We start from the raw sequence: 18,877 nt of genomic DNA on the forward strand, positions 1-18,877 counted from the left end.
ATACAAAAACCTGTGTGTTTATTTGTATTAAAGCACAAATTTATATTAAAAATAAAACACTATACTTTTTGAGATTTCAAGGAAAGAATTTTTTTAAGTCATGTTTTTTAAATGTACAGGTAACATTTACTAGGAATGCACTTCAGCATCCTAATCCCAAAGTCAGAACCCTGCCAGTCATTCCCGTATCTCTAAAATATAAAATATTACCAAGAACGCACTCAACTCTCATGGAAACAGGGGTACAACTAGGCTCCTTCTAGCATTAGAAAGAATCCTTAGTAAACCCTTAGTACACAGAATTGTAATGCTTCTTAGAGTAGATTGGTATGTCTATTATTGTAGAGGTAAACACACTAAAAAGCATTACGAGTTTTGCACCAGCATACTTCTCATTTTATAGTTATATTTTGGAATTTCTTGAAATGAAAAAGCTATTTCTTCGACTGCACACAACCCACTTTTTATAGTATAAAAATCTTAAAGCAATTTTTACATCCATGCTTTTTTCCATAATTCCTGGTGTTATGTTAAAACTATGCAGGTGTCATTCTGAAGCACCTATTTCAGTTGCAATATTTTGGTGACACCTACCTGTGATGTTAACACAGACAGTGGTGAAGGAGGCTAAAGGAATCATTGCTATATTTTGAGCCCTGACTCTCAGTGTGAAAAATGTAGTTGTCTCAAAGTCCAGGGGCTCAGAGACTAGGAGAGAAGCAGTTCCATTTTCTCGGTCTGGTTTCATGTAGAAACGAATGGGCATGTTAGTCTCTGGAACCTGACCATCCTCCAGATTATAAGTAACCCTTGGATCACCAAGAGGGGATGTGGCTTTGATGGTCTGAAGGAAAAAAGAGGCACAGTGTTTGTTTATGAAATGCATGATTCTGAGTTTTAAGATGCCAGGTTAGGGAGGGGGCTGTACATGCATGTTCAGAGGGACAGACCAGGGAAAGAATTTGTTTTTGTTCTGGAGAGTTCAGCAAAATTTTGCACAGTGTCTTTTTGGGGTAGTGTTATAATTTCAAGTTGTAATCTACATTAAGTTTTTCTGCTCTGTAAATACTCCAACAAATACCATCACCTTCTGTTAAAGGAATTCCCTCAGAAAACTGAAAGGAAGGCTATTACGGATTCCCCAGAGGATCCAGCTGTACCTGTGGCCTATCTGGATAAAACAAGCTGCTCCCAAGTTCTTGGCTATCATGCATGAAAAATGGAGAGGAACAAGATTAATAAATGACCAATTTACAGAAAAGATTGTTTAGCCAAAAGCAAACTTTGTGTGTGCATCAAAAAAGAAACTTGTTTGCTAAAGAGGTGATGCATATAAATTATATAGTGCCTTTCCTTTCAAAAGGTCACACACTTAAAAATAAAATGATTAATCCATTGCTGAAGTGTAGCAAAGATACTATTACAGGAGTTAAAGACAAGTTTTAAAACAATTGGAAATTTTGAAGTAGATAGAATGGATGCACTCAAGATGAAATTTGCTCAAGACAGAGTTAAGATGTTAACTCTTAGTGAAAATGTTCTAAGATTTTTAATGCAGTCCAAGCCTTGATTTCACATCTTACTCAATACATGCTTCCCCCAAGAACAACCTAGATGCTGGGGTACTGATTTAAAGAGAGAGAAGAATAAATGAGCAATTTCTTCTACAACTTCTTCAAATTTCTTGGGAGATTTCTCCATCCAGAAAAAAAGATAAGTGAACAGCTTGTGAGATCTAACAGAACCACAGACTGGAGATAAGACTAAACCATAAGATAAGGGCCTTGTTGCACATTACGCTTTGAACTGCTCAACCGCTGACATGTGCTAGTGCCAGCTCGAGTTTGGAGCAGTCGCACCTTATGGCTAACAGCCTTCTTGGACTGTCTCCCACCTGCACAGCTGTGACTTGCCAGTACAGGGTTGGCAAGCAGGGGCCTGCTTGACTACAAGCTACAGGTGCAAGTTGCCATAACAGCGCTGGTGAGCCAGGACAGGCTTCTATCCCCACTCCAGGAGGGGGTGTGAAAGAGATGGGTTGGGGGAGGGGGAAGGGGATGGGAACATAAAGCTGGGAGGTAGCGGATGGTTAGTGGGATGGGGGTGGGTAATGAAATGGGAGATGGAAAGGAAATGGGGGTGGGGGAAGGGTGATGAACTGAAGGAAGTCGGCCACTGAAGGATAAAATAAAAAGTAAAATGTAAAAGGAAACAAAGGAAGTAAACTAAAGGTCTCGTGTTTTAATGAAATGGAGTTTGGGATTGGGGTGTAAGGGGTGTTGGTCATGTTTCCTGGGGTGGCTGGGAGGTGGGAGTGGTGAGGGAAGGTGCTTTTGGGGGAGCTACTGCCCCTGCTCTGGGAAGGAAGCCCCAGCTCATGGGGACCCAGTCCAGCTCCCTGCCTTGTTCTCTCCCCACCCTCCTTAGACCCCACTGCTGGACCTGTCTGTACCCTGTGACCTGGCTAGAGGCATGTTGTGTGCAGGCTGTTTGCATGGGGTTGTACCCCTGGGGTGGGAAGGGAAGTTGGCTTCGTGCCAGAACTGCCCCTCTGGGCACTAGAGTTCAGGGGATGGAAAGTTTGTCCAGACAGAACAGGAGGATGGGGGAGGGGGCGCTGTATCTTGGCATGCTGGAGGACTGCAACTTGGGCAGTTCATCCCTGCAGACTAGCCACACATTAATGGAATACAAACTGGGTAACGTAGATCAGAGACAAAGTTACACCACACCAAGGCAGGTTTAAGCTGCCTAAAGTTTGCTTAAAATAGTTTCAGGTGTTAACGTATAGAAAATTCAAGGGTTAAGAGCTCTAGAAGCCACCTGAAATTAATGTGTAACAAGGCCGTGAGTATGTATCTCTCTTTTGTAGAGAAAGGGAGAGGAGAGGTAGTCATGAGAGGTTTTTTCATAGCATACCACTATCTTGGTGTCCCGAGTGGTGCTCTCTGGGATTGTTACCCAGTATCTGCTTTGCTCCCAACAGGGTGGCTGGCTGAGTAAATTAGTGATAGTTACAGTCAACTCCACGGTGCTGCTTCTGTTGCCTCCATCTGTTGCTACAATGTAGCGGATGATTCGAGAGGTCTACAATAAAAATCTGTAATTGGAGCTCAAGGAAATCTAAACATCAATTTGCATAAATCAACAGGCTCTCTGTGACTTGACCCAGATGTAAAATGTCGCTCTGGGTTCCAGATGAAGACACAAACATTACCTGGGAGATTAAATGGTTCACATATACGCAGCCTGTGCTGGGGTTAATCTGGAAGTATTCAGGCTGTTGGTATAACATTGAGTATGTGATAGCAGCATTCACACCTTGATCATCATCATGCGCTGCAGCACGCAAGAAACTTGTGCCCACTGGTGTGTCCTCCCAGAGGAAATCTAGGAAGGAATGAGAAATATATTTTGAGCAGGACTTGTGCTAATTTACTATGTTGTGGGTTATGGAAACATCTGCAACAAAGCAATTCTACAAGTGAAGGAGCACATTCAAAATGACCGTTTTTGTAAACAGGCAATTTTTTCCTTAACTGACTTAGCTATCTTTTTGGCTTAAGCACTGCAGGGAGAGATTATTTACTATACAATTGTTCCCCTAGTTGCTACAGTCAAATAATTTTGTGAAGAGAAGCAACAGGCAATTCTCACGAGATTTGGGACCAGAATCTTGTGTAGAGAGAGGTAAAACTACAATTTGACATTTACAATTTCTTAAATGCTTGAATTCCTTCCTCACAAGCCTTTCAACTCTGAAGTTAAAGCTACAATAAGAAGTTAGAGTAACAGTCCTATTCTTATTTAAATAATTAAAAGAGGTTGGGAGAAGCGACAACTCAATGGATTCCTAATGAAGATTTTTCCCATTTTTGAACGTCTGCTAAAATCCAGCTCAGACAGGTGTCACTCAGGGTGGCTGCAATCCAGTGAGTTTAGTGCCCTATGAGTCCACTTCTAGTGAAACATGCCATCTACATCACAAGAGCCATCAGCCTACAATATCACTACTGCTGACCAGCCCTACCCAGGAAAACTGTAAAATACATTAGGAAGGAATGATAGGAAAACTTGCATTGTAGCCGCTTATGGTCTGCCTGTCCTCAGGAACTACACTGGAGACAGTCATCTTACCTTCATGAGCACTAAGGATATAAATTACATTGCCAAATGAAGAGGATCAGCTGTGCAAGGACACATCCCAGCACAGATGACTCACTTCATTGAGCAAAACACACATTGCCCATTGATCATACAGGCCAAGCACTGTGTTCCCTATTTACAGAGACATGCCCTCTGGGGTGCATCTTTAAGCGCAGATCTCCAGATTTCCCTGCTTACAGAGACACATCCTGGAGATTCCTAGGGGTGCATCTCTGTAAGCAAGGAAAGACAGGTAGGCACTCCTGGGGCTTGAGAGGCCTAGTGTTAGGCAGGAATTTCCAGGGAGCAAATAAATGGCAACTATGAAAAAAAGACAAAAATTATTACCACCTTTTGTGGCTCCCAAAGTGGTGTAACAAAGAAAATTGACATCAATTTTTTTCGGTTTTTGCCACCATAAAAATGGTTTCCAAAGGTAACATCTGTTTCCAGCCTAAGTTCACTATTTATATGAGTAGGTTTTTCCCCAGGGCTGCTTACAGACGAAAACAAACCAAAACAAAACAAAAAAATCCCGCTTTAAATTCCACGTGCCCTCCACGCCAAGCCCACAGCGTGTTCAGAAGAGGCACCGCATTGGTTGAACCCAGCTCGTCCAACATCTGTACAGATCAGATGCTTTAGTGGGGCTTTTTTGGTACTTCTATCTAATAGCTGATGAATCAGTTTTAGATAAAAGCGCCAAAAAGGCCCAGTGATGCACCTGATCTATACAGATGCTGTGGAACTGGGTTGAACTAACATGCTGCCTCTTCTGGTAAAGCAATCACAACCCCTCCCACCTCCAATCCCTAACCCCACCCCATGTCTGTCAGTGCCCTAGATGTTCATTCTGGAGTTTCTGCCAAATTTCTTTACGCATCTAGGCTGGACAAATAAAGTAGATCGCATTTTGGACTGACTGGAGTAGATAGCTTATTAAGTCTGACCTGGTAAAGCAATTCCCATGTTCCTTTTTGAGATAATATGCCCTTGAGTTTTACTAGAACTAGCATTTATCAGATGTGACTGCTGTGTTTCAACTGTGTTCAGAACTAGTTCAAACCATATGAAACAAGTCTGAATCCCTCACTCCCTTCTCTCTCATCAGAACGACCATAGCAGATACTACAATTGGCCATCTTTGTTGAAGAGGCTCAGTATTTCAATCAGAGATAAGAGGGTATTGGGAAAGTTTGTCTTGCACAAGCCTGAATTATGCTGAAGTTTGAGGCAGGAACTTTAGGAAAGATGTATGGTTTTTTAAGCATGGCTTTGGCTAATACAATGTGACAGGCTAGCTGGCAGTGACCTAGCCCAGGGGTTTTGAAAGGGTAAAAGATGATTGGAGGACTTGGGATTCCCTTTCCTCACCAATCTGCTAATGATTTGGCCCAGGAGTTTTGAAGGGGTAAAAGATGATTGGAGGAGTTAGGATTCCCTTTCCTTATCCATCAGGCCCCAGAGACTCGCCCTCCATGTCCCTTAATTGGCCCCTTGGGTCACCTGGAGGGGGATAAAAGGGGCAGTGCAGCTGACTCAGGGGGGTCCACAAGGAAGGACCTTCAAAGAGCTGGCAAGAGCTGGGCCAGCGGGGTGGGAGCAGTTGCCCCAGAAGCACCTGAAGGAGTGGGACCTGCAGGCAGCACTGGGATCCTCAGCAGCACGGTGTGCGGCCGGCAGAAGAGGCCTCCCGCTGGGCTCTCGAGGCTGCAGCCAGCAGAAGAGGCTCCCCAGTGTCACAACCCAAAGGGTGTGATTTTTGTTTTTGTGCGCTTCGGCACTGCTAAATTGTCCCCGCTAAATTATAGCTTCCTTGCACGGTGGAGTTCTCTGCTGCAAAAGAGAACCCCGGTGCAAGGGAGAATTTCCCGCCAATTTGAAGCTTTCTTTGCAGGGTGCATTTCTTTGTTGCAGCACAGAAATGCTCATTGCAAAGAGTTCCCGCCATTTGTATGCTAATTCGAGCCCCATTATTGGCCAACCTCTAGCCTCTCCCCGTCGCCGAGCGCAATCCAGACGTATCTCTTCCCGCGCGCAAAAGAACTGGACCCACGGAGCCTAGCAAAACTTCGTGTGAATGAGTGAGCAGAAGGACCCACAGAGCCTAGCAAACTTCGTGTGAGTTTATTCAGAGCTCTTTCGGACGAGTATTTTCTTCGGTTGAGATGACAGGCTCGCGTGTTCAGAGCCTTCAGCCGGATTGGGCTAGAGTTCACGAGTTTAGAACTCTTGTCCGCCTCTCTTCTTTCCTGTCTGTAACCGCAACTTAAGCAAGCTTTCCAGCCTGCACCACTGCCATCTCGGTGTAAGTAAACAATCTTTTAAACTACCAATACGCGTTTGTGCCTAATTCCAGCTCGACGGCCTTCCCTCTCCGACCCGGTGTGCCCGGGCTGCTGGCCACAGCCCGCGTGCAGCACAAAAAAGGGCTCGGGTCGCTCCTGGCCCGCACGCCCAGCTCCAGTAAGGATCTAAGCAGTAACCTGAGAGGTTCCCAGCTCTGCTTCTAGCTCCTCCAATCAGAGGCCAGGCAGCTTGACGTGAGGCCGGGGCTCCTGGAAGGCCAAGACCTCTAGCAGCTTGGCACAGTACCAGTACTAATGGCTGTATTGTAGAGTTTCTGCCTACCACATGGGAGATTTGGAGTTCAAGTCCCAGGTGGGGTGACTTGGGGTGGGTGAAGTAACAGGGAGAAATTCTTGTTGCAGTGGAAAGTATGTTTTCTCCTCCTCCAGGTACCTAGGCCCTATATTCCTTGTTATTTGACATTTTGTGCCTGTTATATTTCACCAACCAGTATTGTTTGTTCTGCTGTTTGTGTTTTATATTTTGTTAACCCTGTCTTTTGTCGTCAACTGGATGAATACGTCTATGATTGTAAGTGTCTAACCTTTGTTGAATCCTGCCACCTCAGGGCATTGTAGTGTCCCCTATACCCCCTGGTTTATACTGGTTATGTTCCCAGTACTGTTCTCTCATTAAAAGGTATAAGGTGAAGTCCCCATTGGTGGTCTGGCTCTGCTCTATACAGGGAGGAGAGTCCCTACACCTCCAACAGCGCTTGTGCACCTGCTTTATTCCCTTCAATAGGAGAGGGGGTACTGCTTGGAGTACCGCCCGGGTTACAACAATTTAAGTGATGTTTATACAACTTGTCATAAACTTCTTAACACCTGTAATAAAAAGTATCTATGGTTCACCACTAACACTAGCTAGCTAATGTGTGTTAGCCCACAATTTTCCCTGTCTACACTAAAATTTTTAGAATGGGTTTAACAAACTCATCTTGTCACAAGCACCTAAAACCTGTTCATAAATTCTCTAGCCTTCCCTCAAATGCTGCTTCTGTCACTGGAGGCTTCCAGTCAGATTACAGACTCTTCAGTTTTTAGTTTTACCAATTTCTTAAGGGTACTCAAATAACTGGTCATTCAATCTCTAGGCCATTAGCAATTAATCTTCCAGCGCTCACGGAAGACAGATGATGTACCAGAGGCCTGGAGATGCAAACATGCATCAGGAAGAGAACCTGGGTTATTATAATTTTAGACTCAGAAGGATACCAAAGGAAATTATTAAACAAGTTATAAGCACGTGGGGGAAAAAGTGAAAAACAACCAACATGGATTAAGTTTGGCATACCCTGTTCTTGACAAATCCAATTTTATGCTTGACAGGATAACTGACCTAATAGAAATGATAGAACATGATTGTAGTAAGGAATTTTTACAGTCCCACATATTTGCATATCATTACAAGATGGGTGTAAAACTGGTTGAAAAACCATACCTAAAAAGTAGTTATCAGAGATTAAGTGTCAAATTGGAAGGACATGTGTAGAAAACAAAGAAGGACCTGCACTTTCAAGCAATATTTTCATTAACTACTTGCATAAAGAAATAGAAGGTACACTTATAAAAAATCTGCAAATGAAACCAAACTGGGAGGGGTTGCAACTACACTGGAAAAAGGATTAGAATTCAAAATGATTTTGATAAAATAGAGAAATAGCCTAAAATAAATAAATGAAATTCAATAGACACATGCAGAAGACTACATTTAAGAAGAGGGAAAAAATGAATATGGGTACAAAATGGGGAATAACTGGCAAGGCAGTAGTATTGCAGAAAAGTATCTTTGTAGTAAAATGACTCCCCCAGATGAGAGATTTTAGGAAAGAAAAGATATGCACGTATTCTGTTATCTTGTCTGGCTGTCCCCTATATTTCAATGTTGGCCTCAACAAAAATGTGTCTGCTTCAGAACAGCAGCAGACAACAGAATATAACTATCCCTTGGAAAAAGTAAGGATTACTAATATTATGTTTGAGAAGAAGACACTGAAGGTTTTATCCCAGGATCAGGATTTTTATATACTCTTCTTAATGAGCCACATATATAAAATGCTCACCAAAAAAAAAAAGAACCCTTTTAACATGGATGCAACTTTCAGCATGAAAACATATTTTTCATCAATAGCACTTTAAAAAAAAAATTTAATCTGTGAAGAATTAATATTCCATTGTCAGAATAAAGGGTTTTTGTTTAAAATCACTCACATTGATAGCGACTGTTCTCAAATTTGGGGTCATTGTCATTTACATCAGCAATGAAGATGGTGATCTGACACACACCAGTCAATGGTTCCTGGGCTTGATCTGTAGCTGTAACAGAGAGTGCATACTCTCTCTGCTTCTCTCGGTCAAAACTCTGAGTGGTTGTGATAATCCCTAGAAACAGAAATACTTTCTGTAAGTCAAGCGTACATGGCTATGAAAAAACCCCACAATATTTGTGTGTATATAGAAAATGAGATTCTGAGCTCCCAGTCTGCATATGGGAGAGACATTAAGCAGCTTAGAAATAAGTTTTCTAACATTCAAAGGTGAATGCTGACCCTAACTGAAAAGTGCATCTACTCTTCTCCTCTGCCAAACGCAACCCATTGTCCATTTCTATTTTTAATTTTGTCCCAACATGAAGTTAAAACTACTCTGAAAATCTCCATCATTTTAGGAAATGAGGATGACTCTTTCCTCCCCCTAACCTTAACCCTAGCTTGTCTGTCAGTTAAGTCAATGTATGCTTGGCCACATAGTTGTTTGAGTGAAATACTGTTTCTTTCAGACAGTGATTATGTGACTTAAAGATCTGCCATAAAGATTTGTTGTATTTGCCATAAACTTCCTACCATGAGATTTTTTTTTTTTTGAACATTGGTACGCAGGTGACATTATTATGATTCTGTTATACACCGACAAAATCTATGGCTTTAATTTCTTCAGAATCCATTTCAAACTGTCCCTGATATTGTCTCTATGTCTGGAAACACAGTCTATGGTTCTATGCACTGTTATAGCAATACCCTGTTAATATACCAGAAAAGCATGCACCCACACTCAAACAAAAGCATTTGTATTCTGCTTTAATGCAACAAGTTGAGAATGGATCACCTGTATCTGGATCAATGTTGAAGCCTGGTGAAGCTCCATCTCTGTGCATGATCCCATATTTCACTTCTCCATTAAGTCCAAGATCTGCATCATAGGCTGTTACCTTCAGGACAAAGGTGCCTGGAGGCTGGTTTTCTACTACCCAGGTGCTATCACTGTAGTAGGTACACTAAAAATATTTTGTATATTTGTATTTACATATTATACAAATACAAAATTTAAACCAAAAACAGACAAGGCTTTCGAAATCACCTATTAAGTGTCACTATTTTTTCAGCACAGTTTTGAAGAATATAGAATTGAATTACTCTGCATGTTAGAGAAGTCGACTCTTTTATAAAAAGTCTATTGCTATTTAAATTATGAAAACACCAGAAAACTGGAAATATATTTTATTACAGAAGATCTAGTATACCTTAAATATAGCCCTTTAAAACTAGCCACTACAAGGAATCAAGGGCAAGATTGTTACATTGCCAATTTAAGATATTACCATCTGCATAGGTGATAATAAATGGGGAAGAGATTTCCAGGATGGCAGCTTACCTCTTTGAAAACAGGCCTGTTGTTATTAACATCATTAATTCCTACAATAACCGCTGCAAAGCTTCTGAGTGGAGTAGGCCCCCCAGAGGCGTTGTCATCTATTGCTGTGATGTTTAATATGTATTGTGGTCCTTTTAGTTTGGGCAGAGGATTTCTCTGAAGTTTAATGACGCCTACATATTGGAGAAGAAAGTTCAATTTTACTGGTTATGTCATAAGAAGTGTCATTTTTGTGCTGCTCTGTGTTGGGGTGGATTTGGATTTTGACTGAAAGCGCAGGATTGGTCTTTGGCCTGTGACTCAAGTATTTCTATACATTTGGTAGTCTCTAGTACAGGGGTGTCCAACCTTTTTGAATGTGGGGCTGGATCACAAACTTTTCATCACCCAGTGGGCCGGTGAGCCATATTCAACGACCTCGCAGGAAGTGGTATCACATCAGGAAGTGATGTCACGTGACCTTCGACACAAATGAAGTTGCCGGAAGTGACAATGAAATGGGTCTAACTAGTTCAAAACTCTCCCTCTATAGCATCCACCTCTGCCACTGTTCGGGACAGGATACTGAGATGGACCATGGGGCAGACCAAGCATGGCACTTTTTATGCTATTATGTTCAGAAGCTCTTATGTTTTTTGGCTGAGCTTCCAAACTATGGCTGAGATTTTCAAAAAGGGGTAGATAGGCATGTTACAAAGTTGTCATAAAGGATTTGGAGCCCTCTAAATCTCATTAATTTTAATGGAAGTTGGCCTTTTGACTCAGCTTTGAAAATCTCAGCCCAAGGTGCCAACCAAATAAGTCAAAATATATTTTGCATTTCTATGCACTGCATCTATGTGGGGCTGTCCAAGCATTTTACAAACATGAAGTGAACCTCAGGATGAGCCCAGCCGGAGCAGCAGGGGCTCATCTGCACTTTCCCCCTACCTGCGCTGGTCAGTCCCAAGCGGCACACGGCTTTGCCACTGCCTCTGCTGGCTGGTGCCGACCTGAGCAGGTCTGTCCCATCCAGAGCAGCACGCAGCTGAAGCTGGCTTCCCACGTGCTACTGGGGACGGGAGGAGCCCAGCTGGGTCAGCACTGGCCAGCAGAAGCGGCGGCGGAGCCATGTATGCTCGGGACTGACGGGCGCAGACAGGGGGAAAATGCAGCCCATGTGGAGCAGCATGTGGCTGAAGCTGGGTTCCCACGAGCTGCTGGGGAAGGGAAGAGCCCGACCAGCAGAAGTGGCGGTGGAGCCGTATGCCGCTCGGGACGGGACAGGACGAGCCTGGCCTGAGCGGCAAGGGCTGAACTGCATTTTCCCCTGCCTGCGCTGGTCAGTCCCGAGCGGCACATGGCTCCGCCACCGCTTCTGCTGGCTGGTGCTGACCTGGCCAGGCTCCTCCCATCCCCAGCAGCACGTGGGAATCCGGCTTCAGCTGCGTGCTGCTCTCGATGGGACAGACCTGCCTGGGTCAGCACTGGCCAGCAGAGGTGGTGGAGGAGCTGTGTGCCACTCAGGGCTGACCAGCGCAGGTAGGGGGAAAGTGCAGCTGAGCCTCTGCTGCTCTGGCTGGGTTCATCCTGCCCCGAGCGGCACATGGCTACTCTTCTTCCCACACACACTGCATCGGCAACGTCAAGCTGATGCGGTGCGTGTGGGAACCTTGTCCCTCCCCAAGCCCTTCAGCAGCCATTAGGAAGCTGTTGAGGGGCTGGGGGAGAGACAAGGGGTGGGAACGAAAGTAAACAATGTTTACTTTCATTTCCCATTGCAGCACCGCGGGCCACAGAAAATGCCTTGGCGGGCTGTATGTTGGACAAGCCTGCTCTAGTACATGAGGGAAATAGTTCTGAATTAAGGAAGCCAGTACAGTTTATGGACGATATAAAAAAGTTGCTATTTTGCCTCTCATAATTATGCATTGAAATACAGGCAGTCCTCGACTTGCAACGTTTCGAGTTACAACATTTCGCACTTACAACATTTATAAATTGACACCCTGTTTCAACTTTACAACATCAGTTTCGACCTTACAACACTTGATCTGATGCAATGCCAGGTCAGCAAACAAATTTGCTGTGTCACTCATCTCCCTGGAGAACATCTGTCCAAACTGCCTTGGACACTTTCTTTAAAAAAGCAGGCAAGCCTCCAGAAAAATTTACAGCCAAGACTCCTGAGAAGACTCCAGCCAAGAACCCTTCAAAAAGTCCAACGAAGAGCCTTTCAAAAAGTCCAGCAAAGTCACCTCAAAGAAGTCCTTCCAAATCAATATGATTGCCATTTACAATATAAATACATTAATATAGATATATTACTCATCTATAATTGATAAAGTACAAAATTCTGGGGTATTTTTGGTGAAAATAGGGTATCGGGCCTTTGTTCAGGAACCAATCCCACATTTATAACATTGTTTCTTATAAGAAAATTGGTTCCAAGTTGCAACGTTTTGACTTAAGATGTGGTTTTCAGGAACCAATTGTGTCGCAAGTCCGAGGACTGCCTGTACAACAAGAGTTGTTTCTGATATGGAGAAAGCAATGTCACAGTAGTTTCAGATAAGGTAAATCTTTGAAAGCCTCTTTTCCTACCTTTCTTGCTATCCAGTTCAAAGTTACCTTCTTCATTGCCACCAGTAATCAGGTAAAACACCCCATCTCCATCAGGATCCTTGGCATGTACAGTAGCCACTAATGTACTAGGACCAGCATCTTCTGAGAGGAATGTTTTGTAACTGATGGAAGCAGGGAAGCAACTGAAGTACACATACTATCAAGTCAACTAGCATTCTGTTAACACACTGCAACTAATTTAAAGAATGTGATTGATATTATCTACCTTTTTGGGAGTCATAGTACAAATTGTAAATCACAACTAGATTATTCAAAGGCTGTAAACTGAAATCTAGTTTTGACTTACAGTTTACACTATGATTGTAATCTGACATACATTTTCCAAGGATTTTGGGGGGTGGGGAGGTTAAAAAACAAAATCTACTATCCAATACCTCATATATAAGACCAAGCTCTATCTAGTTAATTTGCTATGCAATTTTTCTATTAAAATTTGTTTTGAGAAAGTATTCGATAACCCATACCTCAATCTGTGTTACAGAGCCAGTTATTGCATAACTGAAACTAGCTAGAATGTACAAAGAGATTCCCCAGGAACTTGGCTCTTTCATTAATTTTGTTAAATACAGCCTCTTGTTTTCTACATACGTAGTAGTAGAGGGGAAACAGAAGTGTCTAACAGTCTATATTCTGAGTAGTCAGTGTCCTCTTTTTAAAACAAGCAAGCAAATTGTTTCTGCCCAGTTCCTTAAGCTCTCATTCACAAACGCATGCCACTAACTCCTCAGTAACTTGAGGGCACTTGGAATGTGAGTAGGTGTTTATCAATTTGCAGTTTCTTTTAAACAATGACTGCAATATACAAAATAATCTAAAACTTGAACTGTGCTTACACAGACTGAGAGAACACGGGTGCCTCATCATTTACATTGGTCATTTGAATGCGCGCGGATGCAGTTCCAGTCCGAGGAGGGTGCCCTTTGTCTACAGCTATCACCACAAACTCATACATATGGCTTGCTCGTTCAAAGTCCAGCCGCTGCTTAGAACTGATGACTCCCTGAGGCGTGATGGAAAAGTCAGCACTTTGAATAAAGTAAGAAATCTCAGAGTTGGAGCCAGAATCACAGTCTGTTGCAAGAACTGCAAGAGAGGATTTCAGATAAAATAGTGAGGACACATTCACAGAAGCTGGGTTATTACACTAATGTGTGCACCAAAAACTTTGCGTAAGAACTTGTGAACCAGCACCCTCAAAAGCTGTCCGAATGAAAAGAACACTTTGTTAGCAGAGTTTGATAATGCAACAAAAGACTGGAAGGCAAACAAATAAAGCTAGAAAACATCTTGATTTACAGGAATTTTAATTTGCCTGGGAGCAGTGTTTCAGAAGTGCAAAGAGCGTAGTTCAGCAAAATTGGTCAATACTGATATTTAACACACAATCAATACACAAGTGATTTGAACAATATCAGCCATAAACAGTGTACCCCCTGCACTCTGGAGGTGCCTGTCAATTTAATTAGCTCCAAGCAAGGTTACCACTAAAGGGCTTTAATTACTTGCCTTTTCAAGGAACAAGGAGTAATTAAACATTCTTCCCCACCAAGCATTTATTCAATGCCCCATCTGTTCAGGGACAGGCAAGTCAATCTAACAAGGAGCTGGAGTCTACATAACTGCATCAAGTCACTTTCAGGAGATGCAACTTATCTTTTAACAATTATGTGATTTCTCTCACCAAACAAAGAAGGTTCACATCACACCATATTGAGTTGGTATCAATTTAAACCAGCTCATGAAAGGAGCTGACTACTTTAATCTCAAAAGTAAATATTCTCCCATAATACCCAAAATGTTGTTACACATATGTGCAAATATGCACATGGGATTTGGTCAAACTAATGCAGCAGTAACTTATGATGGAACAATGACCAGTAATTAAGAGGTCTACTCACCTGAAATACAAAAGGGAAAAGTAAAGTTGAAAAATGAGTGCTGAGAGCCTGTGAAATGCCAAGGTGCCATGTGCAGCAATATATTTTCACTTCCATTCTTTTGTAAGATGTTCAGTCGAGAGCATTCCATTTAATTTAAAAAAGGATGCTACCATGACCTCAGCATGTGTGTTTTTCTTATTTTTCTTTTGGAATAGCTTTAAAAAAGTTATTATGGATATCAATTGTTTCTATTAATGAAGACTAGTGGCTTAGATTTAAACAATCCCCTAGGACAGGGGGAGGCAATCTTTTCCATTTCCATTGTGGCTGTGGGCCACAATGACTCATCCCAGGTTGGAGATAGATAGGTGGCAGGACCTTGCTTTTGCCACTACCTGTCCCCTAAGTAGCATTGGAAGTGTGCCGGCAATAGGCATCCCCCCACTGCTAAAGCCCCCATCTGTGGGGCGAATCCAAAGGTTCCAGTGACCGTAGGTTGCTGACTACTTCCCTAGGGTTGCAAATTCAAACATTTTATGAGCTCAGAAAAACTTAAAAATCAAATTGGCTTAGAGCAATTAAGCTGACTGGTCCAGCTTCATTTTGCAAACTGAAATACAAATACTGAGAAGTACATGTGAGTCAACATTTATGATCTATGGTGTTAGTGCTAAAAGAAAACAATTTCCTTAAGTGCAAGGACACTGCCAATATACATTTAATGTAATCATAAACATAACTTTGTGCCGTAGCACACCTTTGGGTGCCTGCTACTTAAAGGGCTTGAGCAGGCTGCAGACCCAATCAGGTGGTCACAAGGCACCCAGGAGGCTGCCTGATTGGTGAAGGGCTGGGTAGTCACGGTATAAGACAAGACCCAAGGAGCAGGGCTGCCAGTTGCAACTGGGAAGCCAAAGGATGAACCATCACCTGGCCTGAATACTGCTGCTCCCAGAACATCTGGGAGCTGGGGTAGGAACTATGGGGAAAGAGGAGGTTCCTAGGGAGCCGGGGGGGTACAGAGCCCTTAGGAGGGGGCTAAAGGCCTGGGGCTGGGGAAGGGCCAGCCCATAGTAAGGGGCCATTTATACAGAGGCCTCAAAGAAAGGCCAGGATGGCCTATTGAGAGAGTCTGGGTAGACATGGGCCTAGACAAGACACAGGCCAGCCCAAACAGAAGGGGTTTAGACTCTGTGGGGCTACAGACAGACTAGATCAGCCCCCTGAATAGAACTGCTGAAAGTATGGGTGACTAAGGAAAGGCCTAGGAAAACCCTGGGAGTGGAGCTGATTCTGGGGAGAGATCTGTGGAGGGGCTCAGTAAAGTAAAGGGTTGCTTTATACTAGATTTCTGGGGCTCTAAGTAAGCTAGGTGCGAGACAAATGATTTATGGAGGGGCCCGGGGCCGGGGTGGGGTGGCTATCAAGTGAAAGGGTCAGCTGCTTGTGGATTGACCTAGGGCTCTCAACTGGCCCAAGCTGGGCCCAGGGCCAGAGTTGCTGAGGGGCAAAAATACCCACTGTGAATGGCAGGCCAGGGCAGTGGAGAGCCCTCACACCCTGACTGGCGAGAGAGTGGGGCCAGGCTCAATTGAGCAAAGGTCTCTCAAGGAGAGACCACCAGTAAGAAAGTAAGAGAGTTGGTCAGCAAGAGGCTAGAATGACGGTGGCTGGTCAGTCACCTGATGGGAGGAATCCTGTAATGGGGTTCGAGAGAGTTAGGGCCAGAGTGGGAGTACTGATAAGGTGGAGGTGGGAACAGAGTGCCCCAGGAGTCAGCAGCTTAGGTAGGACATCAAGGAAGCCCAGTGAGGGAGGACAAAGAAGGCAGGTAGGCCTACAGCGGTCCTGGGTAAGACCTGAAACTGCACCCTGCTGGGGTTGGATAGTGTGGTGGAGCTGCCTGTGGCGGGGCAGTCTCCAGGAAATGCCACACCAGTGCCTCCCTAGTGAAAGGTGAGTACGGAGCACAGGAAAGCCTCAGCCCCCACTGCCTTGTGGGTGACCCCATGGAGGGGAAAGGCTAGGGGAGCACACCTTGAGAGAAAAGCACCAGGCTTGGGTAACAGTGTGGGGGTTGGGCAACACCTGAGAGAGAGGCCTGGTGGGAGACCTGAATAAGAGTGAGAGCTGAACTAAAGATCCAGAGACATTGACAGACACCTGAGGCCTGAGTGGGCCATAGGCCAAGTTAGGAGTCCAGGCACATTAACAAACATCTGAGGCCCAAGGGGTGTAAGGCCCAGAAGCCCCAGTGAGGAGGGCAGAGTGCAAGCAGCAAGGAGCCTAATGAGGGTTAAGTTGCCCAGAGGCCTAGCAGCCCAGTGAAGGGGTGGAGAGGCCAAGGTACATCTGAGGACACCTGAGGCTGAGTGCGGCCCTGCTAAGGGGCTGGGGGAGTTGGAAGTGATTTTGGATGCCATCTGTGAGGTATGCAACACGGTAGAGTGGAAGTTGGAGCTGTGTATAATGCCCTTGGCATCAGAGCATTAAAAATGGGCAACTCCTGCCTAGAAACAACAAAGGCATGGCAGTTGAGCAGACTGCCCCAGACAGGTGAGCAGGCCAATGTTGTGACCAGCCACAGGAAGGCCCCCTGTCTAACTTTGGTACCTGGAACCATTTTCAACAGTCTTGATCTTTCAAGTGGTTACCTTTCTATTATATTTCTATCTCCCTGCACACTTCAAGTTTATGCTCAAGTGCTAGTGTGCGCATATCATAAATGTATTCAGTTCAACATGTTTACTGATAAACCATAGATTTGTCAAAGTTTCCTTAAAATAAGTTGAAGGAATGAGCCTGTTTAGACTACATAGTGCTAAAGCTACTCTAAAAAAGCTATGAACAAATGCACTGCCAAAACAGATTTGATGTCTATTTAAAGAAAGTCTTCTCTTTTTGTAACTGATTGTGAAAATGAACAATAATTGTCATGCACAAAGAGAAGTGATGGTCAAGTTCCATTAACATTACTAACTGAACATGGCAGTTGTTCTAACTTATCTCTAAATTAGTGTTTCCACCTACAGTGAAGGGTCTGTTTGAGGTGAAAACACGTTGTTTGACAGAGTAAAAGCAAGAACAGTAAAAGTAATATAATTACATTCTTTTCCTGTTTCCCTGTTTGCAGTGTATCAGATGTCTCCCATACATCAGAGCAGTAGGCTATTTCTTCTTTGAGAATATGCCAGAAAAGCTCACATTTTGGATATCCCCAAAGAGTCACTGTGCTGGGAGGTATGTTATAAAATGGTGCTGGAATTTTCAACCTCCCTTTCCTTTTGCTCTGTCAGTTTTTCACTACATAATCACAAGCCTTCCTGTCCTTTGTACTTTCCTGCAATAGCAAGAGCAGCCATCAAAATACCATAGTTATCCCTCCATTCTGTTTCATTTGTAATACTCAGCACCTCTGTTGTGGAAAAAACACGCTGTAGAATTTGGAATCAGGTCAGGTAGAAACTTTATTTCGATAGCTATCGGAGAGAGACCCTTACAGGAAGATTTCTGCTGTGGCCTCTCTACTTTTACATCCAGGGCAATCAACCTTTTATAGATTCAAGACAAAGGGTTGCCTAAACTAACTTTTCCTGCCTTGGGACTACCTGTCTTGTGTCCTTCAAGACAGTTTAATGGTCATCTTCCTCTTATCTAAGGAATTTCTCTCTCCCCCCTTGAGGCCTTAGCCATCCTTTGCTTCCACATTTCCCCCCTTTGAGACTTACAAGTCTCATCTTATTCTATTTCTATTCCCATGAGTCTCTCTATTTCATCTTGCATCTTTCTATATCTTCTTTCAATCTGCTCACATCTTTTTAGTACCATCATTTTAGTTTCTGTGGTGTGTTTTCTTTCATTTTCCTTCTGCTGATTTTGTTCAGATATTTGCAGGAACATTAATCTATTCCCTGGTTGGGTTTGCTTAGATATGTAGCTTACACAACAGTGTACGAGCATGAAAATTACACATATCAGGACGATAATAATAAAGAATATCAATAATCCATGAATAATGGTGGAACCTAAGGAGCCACAAAGGGACCTAAACCATGAACTTAAATTCCAGTCGTCTGGCTCATGTAATTTGGCTGCTTCATTTTGAATATGTTCAGCCAAATCTTGTATTTTTTCTGAATTATTGGGGATGTAAGTACAGGATTCTTTACCAATTAAAGCACAGACTCCTCCTTTGCTGGCTAACATGTAATCTAAAGCAAGTCT

At 43.4% G+C, this 18,877-nt stretch overlaps 1 protein-coding gene across 1 annotated transcript in view; it reads right to left on the reverse strand.

Moving 5' to 3' along the window:
• The window catches only part of LOC102374051 (neural-cadherin-like), a 77,360-nt gene that overhangs the window by 38,548 nt on the left and 19,935 nt on the right, over nucleotides 1-18,877 (reverse strand). The window contains exons 6-13 of the mRNA XM_025199421.1: nucleotides 13,607-13,856; nucleotides 12,732-12,874; nucleotides 10,149-10,321; nucleotides 9,603-9,771; nucleotides 8,709-8,879; nucleotides 3,218-3,390; nucleotides 2,920-3,087; nucleotides 595-844 (exon numbers count right to left, since the gene is read on the reverse strand). Coding sequence (XP_025055206.1) covers nucleotides 595-844; nucleotides 2,920-3,087; nucleotides 3,218-3,390; nucleotides 8,709-8,879; nucleotides 9,603-9,771; nucleotides 10,149-10,321; nucleotides 12,732-12,874; nucleotides 13,607-13,856 — 1,497 coding nt within the window. The remainder of the gene's footprint in view (nucleotides 1-594; nucleotides 845-2,919; nucleotides 3,088-3,217; nucleotides 3,391-8,708; nucleotides 8,880-9,602; nucleotides 9,772-10,148; nucleotides 10,322-12,731; nucleotides 12,875-13,606; nucleotides 13,857-18,877) is intronic.

This window comes from Alligator sinensis, unplaced genomic scaffold (genome assembly GCF_000455745.1).
Source record: "Alligator sinensis unplaced genomic scaffold, ASM45574v1 scaffold273_1, whole genome shotgun sequence".
NCBI lineage: Eukaryota > Metazoa > Chordata > Crocodylia > Alligatoridae > Alligator > Alligator sinensis.